This window comes from Strix uralensis, chromosome 14 (assembly GCF_047716275.1).
Source record: "Strix uralensis isolate ZFMK-TIS-50842 chromosome 14, bStrUra1, whole genome shotgun sequence".
Classification (NCBI taxonomy): Eukaryota; Metazoa; Chordata; class Aves; order Strigiformes; family Strigidae; genus Strix; species Strix uralensis.
The window spans coordinates 17,974,029-17,983,720 of NC_133985.1; the positions used below are offsets into that span (position 1 = coordinate 17,974,029).

At 49.9% G+C, this 9,692-nt stretch overlaps 2 protein-coding genes across 5 annotated transcripts; one reads left to right on the plus strand and one right to left on the minus strand.

Annotated features, from left to right (window-relative positions):
* The first annotated feature begins 217 nt into the window (after nucleotides 1-217).
* MRNIP (MRN complex interacting protein) lies at nucleotides 218-4,151 on the plus strand. Of its 2 annotated transcripts, none has more exons than XM_074883481.1 (7): nucleotides 218-386; nucleotides 461-520; nucleotides 811-908; nucleotides 2,060-2,129; nucleotides 2,433-2,569; nucleotides 2,826-2,913; nucleotides 3,423-4,151. In XM_074883481.1, the coding sequence occupies exons 1-7, from the start codon at nucleotides 306-308 to the stop codon at nucleotides 4,026-4,028; spliced, it is 1,140 nt and encodes a 379-aa protein (XP_074739582.1). In that variant the 5' UTR covers nucleotides 218-305; the 3' UTR covers nucleotides 4,029-4,151. The 2 variants fall into 2 exon arrangements, with proteins under 2 accessions (XP_074739582.1, XP_074739583.1); XM_074883482.1 differs by having other exon boundaries at nucleotides 218-377.
* Nucleotides 4,152-4,652: 501 nt separating this feature from the next.
* Nucleotides 4,653-9,304, minus strand: SQSTM1 (sequestosome 1). Of its 3 annotated transcripts, none has more exons than XM_074883479.1 (8): nucleotides 9,056-9,304; nucleotides 8,770-8,865; nucleotides 7,646-7,875; nucleotides 7,369-7,525; nucleotides 6,828-6,914; nucleotides 6,076-6,317; nucleotides 5,606-5,813; nucleotides 4,653-4,961 (listed from the first exon to the last, which is right to left on the minus strand). In XM_074883479.1, the coding sequence occupies exons 1-8, from the start codon at nucleotides 9,231-9,233 to the stop codon at nucleotides 4,804-4,806; spliced, it is 1,356 nt and encodes a 451-aa protein (XP_074739580.1). In that variant the 5' UTR covers nucleotides 9,234-9,304; the 3' UTR covers nucleotides 4,653-4,803. The 3 variants fall into 3 exon arrangements, with proteins under 3 accessions (XP_074739580.1, XP_074739579.1, XP_074739581.1); XM_074883478.1 differs by having other exon boundaries at nucleotides 6,828-6,917; XM_074883480.1 differs by lacking the exon at nucleotides 6,828-6,914.
* Nucleotides 9,305-9,692: the final 388 nt, after the last annotated feature.

Genomic DNA, 9,692 nt, shown 5'->3' on the forward strand with positions numbered 1-9,692 from the left:
TACATAACACTGACTGACCTACCTTCAGGTAGGTGCAAACGACCATCGGTTATGCAGGTGCAAGCACAAAATGTTTTCCCTCCTGGGCGGTTACTGTTGTTAAACAAACACACATCGCAGCCACCCTCGCAGCCCTCGGTTCTACCGGCTGCCAGGCGCTGCCTTAAGTCCGTCCGTCTGCAGAGGGTCAGGCCAGTTAATTATTTTTTTTAGGGGCCGGAGGCTGAGGGCTCGGCGGACTCGGGCCCAGAGCGGCCGACTCGCTGGTAGCGGGGCCGTCACGTGGCCGGAAGGCGCGCGTTGCCATGGCGACGGCGGGCGGCGGGATGGCGCCGCAGTTCTGGGCGCTGCGCTGCTGCTGCTGCCGCCTCTTCCAGGTGCAGCAGGTGGGTGCGGGCCGGGCCGGGCCGGGGCGGGGAGCGGGCGGCGGGCCCTGACTGACCCCTCTGCGCCCTCCTAGGCCAAGCGGAGCGGGAAGTGGAGCTGCAGCGTGTGCGGCCAGCGGCAGGCGGTGCAGAAGGTGAGGGGCCGGCGCGGCCTGGGGCGGGGGGGGCGGCCCGCGGCGTCCCTGACACCGCTGCCGAGCCCCGCCGGGCTGGGCCGGGGAGGAGCCCGTGCGGTGGCAGTGGGAAGCCCAGCGTGGTGGTGGAGAGCCCTGTAGGGTGGCAGTTAGCCCTACCCAGGGCATCACACGCTCAGCCATATGTGCTAACTTGAGTTAGCACTTTAGTATTACCCGGGGTGCAGCCTCACTTTGTGCTGTTTCCTTCTGGCCGCTCTCTAAGCCTTGTTTTTATTACTTTTGTACAGGTTTATGGCCAAGGGTCTGGCCTGGACTGTAGGCGCCATGTCCAGAAATTAAACTTGCTGCAGGGTGAGGCAGAGGAAGCAATGAGGTGGACATCTCGGTAAAGTGTTTAATCTTTATCTGCTTTTTTCTTTTGTTGTGCTACAGTTGATGCCCGTTTCACGCGCTGGATGCCTGTTACCTGGTTTGAGCTCACAGGAGGGCTTTCTGTCCTGTTGTAAAGCCGTGACACATGCCAGTTTTGTCATCACCTCATAGGAACGAGCTATTTCTTGGGTTGACAAGGAATTTTTTCAGATAAGTTTAGTTGATCAATAGTGTGGGTTGGTCAGACCTTTACCCATTAAAATATATGTAATAGGGTTGTTTTGGTTTTTTTAAACTGGTCTTATTTACTGTTTGACAAGTTGACTGTGGAGATGTCCATCTTACAGACTGACAAGCCATGCAGAGGTGCATCCTCAGAGAGAAAGCATCCTCCACTCTAAGCTGTTGCTACCCAACTGCTGGTATTCAGGGATTTCACACTGTCAATCTATTGAGCAATCACTGCTGCTGTTGATAAAAAGACTTGTTTAGTGCAAATATTTGGGTGTAGTGGTCTGGAGAATCTGAGTAGCACTTTCCTGTTTATTTCGTTCCTGAATCTGTTTACAAATCACCTTATCTTGAACTGGTCTTGAACTCATCCAGATTCCTTTTTATTCAAGGTTATTTTCAGAAATCAAAGTCAGATAGGCATGTATATGCAGTGCTTCAGGGTTAAGCTTTGGGAAGAAAACTCATTGTTTGTTCACTTTATCAAAAAGGGTTGCTATTTCTGTCCTCAAAACATTGTGAAATTCAAAACATTGTGAAATAACTTCCCTTTCTCCTTGGTTGCTTGGGATATAATTAGTGGGTTTAAGCTGTTGTCCCAAAGACACACTGTTATATCCCTAGTTATGATCAATTAGAATTTATCATTTCATGATTAGTGGCTTTAGATCAAACTCGCTACTCTTATTTGTACTGAAAGAAGGAGGGCTACCCTTTAACTAGATTTTTTTCAAGTATTTGGGGATATGTCTTGCAAAGCCTTCATTTGACATCTGCTTTTCTATAGATCCTCTTTTTCTGACGTGCCTTCTATCTGGTGTTCCTATCCATCCTTTCTATCCGGTCCCTGGTGCTATGACTAGGCGATTTGAAAACTGTGAATCAACGGACAGAAGTGTGCTCTAGAAACTCAAGTTTAAACCTCTATTTTAGGTGCACAGAAGACTCTGTAAATGACAGAAAAAATATAGCAGCCCAACGTGAAGACAGTTCATTCCAACAGGTAAGAAACCTACAAAGCTGAGGTGAATACCAAGCCCTACTGACCTCAGTGAATCAAAGTGAAACCAGTGATCCCTTTATATGGACTCAGAGAGCTGAAGGAGCATACAGAGAGAGCATAAAGAGAGGCTCCAGCAGAGAGAATGAGATGTACCAGAAACTCTCTGCTCTACCAGGATACTGAACCTGGGAACAGGAACATGTCCTAAACTGACTTGTTATTTGAGGCATTCAGCACATACATAACAGTGCCAGAAATGAGAACCCTGTATTTTGCTGTTTCAGTAATTCTTGAGTGTTGTAGGAGGGAAGGGCAGAAGTCAGTCGCTGGAGTAAATATCTGGACAAGGACAGTGAAGATCAGGAAGATGGGGAGGAGGCAGCAGGTGCAGAAAGGCAACAGTTCTGTTCCTGGAGGAGAAACACTGTGGAAGAACAAAGGTACAGAAAGAACTTTCTTTTTGTAATTCCTGTCCTCGAGTGGTGACATTTGGTTTGGAGGTGTGGGAGGTAGCTCGTCCCTGATAGCTGAACAAAGTACAGGTTGCAATGTACAACCTGAGCTGTGCAGGGATTTGTTTTTGGGGGGTAAAACTTCTCTTATTGCTAGAGCATTTTATGAACATTTCTGGTGATTTGTGAGACAAATTCACAGTGGAGCTAATCTGTCCTCTTTATGAATTGTTTTCTTGGCCAGGAAACACCAGAAGAGCTTCCTCTCCAGTGATATTCAGGAGTATGCAGAAGAAAAAGGAGTTTTCCAGCTTGCCTACCGAGCCAAAAAGGTTAAAACTGCTGATGTATTGTAGTTGTAGAAGATGCTTCCTACCAGTAAAACAAAAGAGTGTTCTCCTGACCTCTTTTGTGTTGTCATAATTTTGAATTTTTATGAGTCTTCCTCTGCTCTTCTATTTGAATGACTGGGGAGGAGGAGAAAATTATGTCCGGAGTTTCTGTCTGAAGGGTTTTCATCAGGCAAAACAATGCCACCTTGTGCAGGCTGAGTGGTTGAGCCGAATTCCTCTGTCAGCACAGCTGCAATCTGTGCTGCTTTGCCTGTAGAGCGTGCAATCGTTGAGGTTACTGGGATGACCTGCAGTGCCACTGAGGTTGGCCTGAGTCTCCACAGCCCAGAGGTCACAAGCCCACCCCGTGCATCAGCCTCAGCTCTGCCTCAGAGGGCTGGTGAGAATTTGGGTGCATTTGAAGGATCTGAGTGTTCTTTCTTTGCCTGTTTCTGTGCAGCTTGGCCACGTGCGCTGGATTTATAACCAAGTTCTCTTTCTCCTTACAGCGCAAGAAATGTTTAGTAGCATCACCTGATGAAGATGATGGAGATGCTGTTTCTGGAGACAGTATGGTTCCTGCTGTCTGTGAGTCTGTAGTGCCTGAGGCGAGTACACCAACCCCAACTGCTTGTACCAAACCCTCGAAGTGGGAACAATTTCTCTCATGTTCTGACAGTTGTAGTGAAAACCGTGCCAGGGTCACCTTGTCACCACAGGAGGGCAGTGAAAGGTTGGGGCTACACAGCACCACTGCGGCAGATGCTAGTATGGCCAGTAGCTGCTCAGAACAGGCTACAAGAACTCTACCTCAAGGTACAGGTTTTGAATTTAAAAAGCGTGTTGCTAGCATGGAGCAGCTTGCCTCGAAACTGCCTGGCACCACGGTGGCCAGCACCAGGCGCTCAGCTGAGGAGGATGTGTTGTTCGAAGAACCTCAAAGCTGCTTGATAAGGGCAGGATCCGGTGGGGTCGAGACCACCGCAGGAAGGTGCCATTTGGCCAGCACAAGGCAGGCAAACACCCTTCCCAACTGTAACACCAGGCCAAAACCTGGCAACATTTCTTTTGAACAGCTCTTCTACACAGGTGAAGCGTTTGATGATGATCTCTAAGGAGTTCAAGCATCTTTGGCATTGCTTTCTTGTTTGTCTCTACAATGTATTTGGTGAGATTTTGAACCAAAAGTGGCTTTACTCAAATCTTACAGAACTGCACTATTAAAGCTGTTGCCTTTCTTTGTGGCTGTATTTGGGGGAAGGGTACGAGGTGGGAAGAGTGTGTTGCAGTGCACGAGTACTAGGGTTATGCAGTGTTGTCTAGCAACCTTGTCAGCTAGAAGTAAGAATGGAAGTAGGTCAGCTTGGGAGGAGGAAGCTTCCAGGCTCTAAGGAGTCCTGGCCAATACAATTAAATTCTGTGATTAGCTCCCCCTTATGAACTACAACTCTTTTCCCCTGCACTACCTCTTTGTTTAGATCTCCCATGGCAACCTCTTTCTTCCAGAGCTGCAGAGCAGGCTAAAAGCCAGCATAGCATTCACTTTGTCTTCAGAAGTGTGGCCCTAAGGGTTCACCAAGGTATGTGCAAAAAGGCAGGCCTGCAGTCCCTGGCTGCCTCCCTCTCACAGGGAGCTGCTTGATGAAGTCACCTGCCCTTAGCCTAGTCCCTCCACTCTTAACCAAGTTACAGTAAACAGAAGTAATACAGCTGTGATATTTAACACACACACAGACCCATCACAGGAAGTGTTATTTATTTTTCCTCCATTCTACAAGCACTTAGGAACATGAGACAGAAACCCTTAGCAGGAAGAAAGGTGAACCGCTGAGTGAGTTGTACTGCATGGTCTGCTTTCAGTTAGAAGGAAAGTGCTTTTTGTTACACAGACTACAAGTGAGGTGGCTGTTTGGAATATTGGATGGCATCTAGTGCTGCCCCAATGTCGCAGTTCTTTGTCTGCAGGAGTCGAGTGAGCCATCCACCCTCATCAGAGAAGCCCATAGAGAGCATCTGGGACAGAGATTCAATGAGGCGAGGGTCTGCTTCTGTTAGGAGGAGAACAGTTTAAAGTTGAAATATTTCATGTAACTAGCAAACCAGCCAAGGCTCTTAATACCACACAGTAAGTAGAGTTAGCACTAATCCTAGTAAATCTAGCATAGCTGATTAAAAGCTAGAAGGCATGCTTTCCTTTGTCTCCCAGGAGAGCAGATGTTTGAGATAAAAGATACATAACTAGCTGAGTCAGACTCAGCTGGCCTTGCTGTAAGACTCTGCTGTTGATCTCCCTTAAGTGGCCTTGTATACTGGTATTGGTTCCCACCAGAAAAATGCTGTCTTAAAGCCACAGATGTACTGGTCTGCATTCAGCATTAAAAGGCTCTCAGAGTACAGAGTAAGCACAGGATTCAGGACACGACCTTCCTTCACATTGCTCAAATGGCCTGTTAGTCTAAGGTCTGAAGTCCTGTTAAGACTTAGCTGCCCACATTCAAGAGGAGAACCACCTGTATGTCTCTACCAGGGTGCAAGAGCAGCCATATCTGCTAATGAAGTTATGGACAAGTTTAGGTGTAACTTGTGACCTTGTTTCTACCATCTCTAAAAGCAGGTCTGCTTATGTCAAGCAAGTTGGCAGTTCCCAAGTGAAAATTACTCTCGGCTATGGAACCTGCACACATTCTCGTACCTGGTGGGAGATGTGGGTAGAGTGCAGCTTCTCGCAGTCCTGTAGGTCCTGGTTGGGGAGGATCCTGAGATACATCCAGGGAGCTGGGACCCTCTGTCTCTGGCATCTGCAGAGACTGCAGTTCCCCTGTGGAAGGATCCACTTCTTTGGAAGATAAGTGGGTCCAGTCCTCCTCACCCCCTGATGAACTGCTGGACTCACTCTGTTCCTGAAATGGAAGGAAAAAGGGTCCATGTGCTGCAGTGCTTTCCAGGTAGGAGACACACTCCTACTACCTGTCTTTAATACAAAGAGTTACATCCACTAGAAGTCCCACCACCTTTGCTGTAAACCTGTAAAGCAAAGGTGCTGTATACCACTTAATCTGCTGACATCTTAATATTCAATCCCACAATGCATGCTAAACAATTATCTTCCTTTTTAGTAAAGCTGCAGCAAGCATTATTAAATTAGTGTCATCATTCTTGTACCTGGGACTGGAGGCTGCCATCTTCCATTTGTGTGGGCACAGGATCTATCACCATGTCTTGTATCTGCTCTGCAACAGCATTTACTTCCGTAGCAGAATCTGTGTTATTCCAGTCTGGTTTGGTCTGAACATTCTGGTTAGGAGTACTGCTGCTTGACTCAGCACTGTTCTCTTGACTGGAAGAAGCAGGAGTCACTTTGCTTCTCTGTCCTCCATGTTCCACATCAATGTCAACTTCAATACCTAGAAGTGCATTTGAGATGGAGAAGGTCTTAAGAGACTTCTCCAAAGCACAGTCCTGAATGAGCATGGATCAATCCAGGTCTAAATGCTGTAAGATTTCTGTAATCCCACAGTTTGCCATTAACATGTGGAATTAAAATGCAAAGCATTCTTTAAACAAAGAATAGTTAAGCACCAAATAGTCATCTTCCTCTAGAGAAGCTGTACATTTAGAGGGCCCAGGCAGAAGTTATCTAGGTCCATGAAAGCCAGGCAAAATCCTGAGTCACCACTGACTTTTGTTACAGTAGTGAAACATTAATGAAATCTTTCATCATTCTCACCCAAAGAAGGGCTCTGAAAAGGTACTGAGTGGCTGTTCTAAGCCTAGGCATTATTAGTACCAGGAATAAATTAAGCTTTCAATGCTCAGTAGCATGAGGTGGTTCTGGTATCCGTCACAACAGCTGACTGCTGTTCCTGTTAGAAGGACCAGTCTCAGGGATTGGAGTAACAAAGCCAGTCACTTACCCAGAGGGCTCAGAAAAGCTGCCACACTCTCCCCAACATTCTTTAAGAAGGCGACGTTGGGGTCCTGAGGCTGGCTGTTAGTAGAAGCTTCTAGAAAAACAATTTCTGTTAGCACACATAGAAGCTCAGAGGGAGAGAGCACCTACAGAGCATATCCCCATGAGATCTTGGTGCTCGTTTCCTGTCACTCACATACACTGCACAACAAAGGCAGTATAGAGACAAAAACTGGAACAGAAAAACAGTGGCATTAGCATTGTTAAGGCTCATTAGCCATGCTGAAAGGCAGATCTGGGAGTAGCAACATGCTTGACCTAACAGCTCGGCTTGGTTTGCTTCCAGATACTCTCTGCATCCTCATCAATTGCATGGGCCCAAGCATGCCTTAAAATAATCCCATTCTGTGCTGAAAGGCGCTACTTATTTCAAGCAAGTTGGATTAGTTCCTATGTGTTTTTCCACCCTGATTCTATCCTGTGCTGCAGAACCTCAGCTACGCTGGCTTCACCACCACCTTGTTTACCAGGGCATCTCCTCTTACCTTCTGCAGTGGGTGGACTGGAGGGTGCAGCACTGGCCTGGGCTTGTTCAGAGTTTTGGCACGGAGCTGCAGGGCCGGGATATCCCCAGCAGTGCATCCATGGGAAGGGTGGCACACCATGCCGCATCTTACGGAGCCAGCGTCCTCGGGGAAGCCACTGCAAAGGGTAACGTTCATGTGACACTGTTCACGCAGCCAGAGTCTGAGTAACTGAAACTTATGACTTAAATTTGAAGAACATCCCATTCATTAGTTCTCCTCCATAGATTTTACTCACCTCAAATGGATTTAGCAGTGGACTTTGAAACATCACCATGTTGTGCTCCTTGTGGATGCCTTTACCCTCACAGGTGCTGCACAGGTCATAGTCTGGACAGACAGTGCACTTGAACCTGGCACCCACCACCGGTCCTTCGCAGCCATCACAGATCACATTGGGGTGCACCATGTCACGAGGAGGCTCCTGGTTGCACTGCCCACGATGTTCCCGCTTGCACTCCTTTTTCTCTATTAAGGAAAGGAAACTTTGCATCAAGAACAAAGTTACTATTTAAAGGCTGGAAATCAGGCAGAGAAGGAAGTACAAACAGCCCCTGTCAGAGCAGTATTCATAGAATACCAGGTTGGAAGGGACCTCAATGATCATAACCTTTCTTGGCAAAAGCACCGTTTAAGTATTGACTTACTAGGTCAGTTTATTTTTACACTGGCTGCCAAACCATGGCCATGCTGGGGGCATGTAAGAGAGCTTAAACCAAGTGCGAAGGGGTTTCGCAAAGATACCTGCTCCTCAAACAGAGCATGCCTCATCCTTAACAGTCTCTTAGCGTGTTTATTTTAGATTAGTATTGCACTACCCCATTTGGCTTCTCGTCCTACCTTCCTAAGCACTGCAAGAACAAAATGTTTCTGGAGAGGGAGTTAGGAATAAATGCCAGGAGGCATAACAGACAAGAACACGGACAACAGCCGCTGGCTCGTGTGACTCATTAGATGGACTGCGGATAAAGCTTTGCAGGTATCTACCTGAACAGAAGGGACGAGGGAGCAATTATGTGCTGAATAAGCTGGAACTAAGGCTTCCTAACATATTGTATTAAAAATACCGGTGGCAGGCTAGCGCTTCCAGGGAGCCAGCACAACAGTGGCTCACATTGGGCCAGCTGAGATGACAGCACTAGGAAGAAATTGTCATCCCTTTACCACACCTCAGCAGGAAGGATTCGTGTTCTGGCACTACCCTGCCCTTTATTTAAGTCCCCCCCCCCGAAGGCCGCATGTTACATCAGGCCCTTGGGGACAAGGGGAAGGGCTGGGGCTCGCTTCTCCCATTTTCGGCGGCCTGCCAGCGAGCACACGGTGCAAGACCTGCTACCGCCCTTCGGAGCTGTGCGCTGTTACCTTTGATGTAAACACGAAAGACGCCGTTCTGCACGTAAGGCATCGCCATCTCCAGCTCCTCGTCGCTGGAAAAAGCGATCAGGTCGCCGTCTTCATCTAGAGGGGGCAGAGCGCAGGGTTAGGCACCCGGTCAGGTGTCACGGGAGCGCGGGGCGGGGGGGGGGGGGACAGTGGGAAGCCCGGGAAGGGGGGGACGACACAGCCCCATGCTCCGAGGCCTTCCCACCCCCGGGGGCACCGATCTCGGGGCCTGACCCACAGAGGAGCCCCCCCCGTCCCCCCTCACCCTTGTAGTGCATGCGGCAGGCTGGCGGCGGCCCGGCCCGCAGCAGCCCCTGGAAGAGCTCGGCGACGCGGTCGTAGATGGCCTGGTAGCGGACGGGCGGCGGCAGGGAGAAGCGGCGGATCTCTCGGGCCGCCCCCTCCTTGCCCAGCAGGTAGGCTTTCACCGTCAGGGCCGCCATGGCTGTGGCGCAGCAGGAATTGCCGTGAGGGGCCGGGCGAGGGCGGACGGCGGTGGGGCGGGAACCGGCCTCTGCGCCGCCGCCTTATAGCGCCGCGATCGCCCCGCCCCCGCCCCGCAGGCCCCGCCCCGCCCCCGCTCTGGCTCCGCCCCCCGGGGGGTCCCATCCGTCCCGGTGCCGCTGCCTTTTCCTCCGGGGTGCGCTCATCGGTGCGTTGCCCGCAGCTGGAAGAATCTGTGACTGCTTACAAATGCCCGTGTCCGCTCTCCACCCTGCCCCAGTTCGCAGCCCCCAGCTGCGGCCGGAGCCCGGCGGTTTGGGGGTGCGGGGCCGTGCTGATCACAAAAGCATCAGCGGGGCACTGGGTGGCGGGTGCGGCGTCGGTACCTTCTGGGTGGCCACATGGCCTCCGAGACCCACCGGTGGGGAAACACGACGGCAGGTCTGCTGGGCACCACA

Bases quoted from the DNA above. Each gene is read 5' to 3' on its own strand.
- MRNIP (XM_074883481.1), top strand. From the start codon at position 306: ATGGCGACGGCGGGCGGCGGGATGGCGCCGCAGTTCTGGGCGCTGCGC. The intron at 387-460 runs GTGGGTGCGGGC...GCGCCCTCCTAG, and splicing joins GCCTCTTCCAGGTGCAGCAG to GCCAAGCGGAGCGGGAAGTG. The intron at 2,914-3,422 runs GTTAAAACTGCT...TTCTCCTTACAG, and splicing joins TTGCCTACCGAGCCAAAAAG to CGCAAGAAATGTTTAGTAGC.
- SQSTM1 (XM_074883478.1), bottom strand. From the start codon at position 9,233: ATGGCGGCCCTGACGGTGAAAGCCTACCTGCTGGGCAAGGAGGGGGCG. The intron at 8,866-9,055 runs GTGAGGGGGGAC...TGCCCCCTCTAG, and splicing joins CTGCCGCATGCACTACAAGG to ATGAAGACGGCGACCTGATC. The intron at 6,318-6,827 runs GTAAGTGACTGG...ATGCACTTCTAG, and splicing joins AGCTTTTCTGAGCCCTCTGG to GTATTGAAGTTGACATTGAT.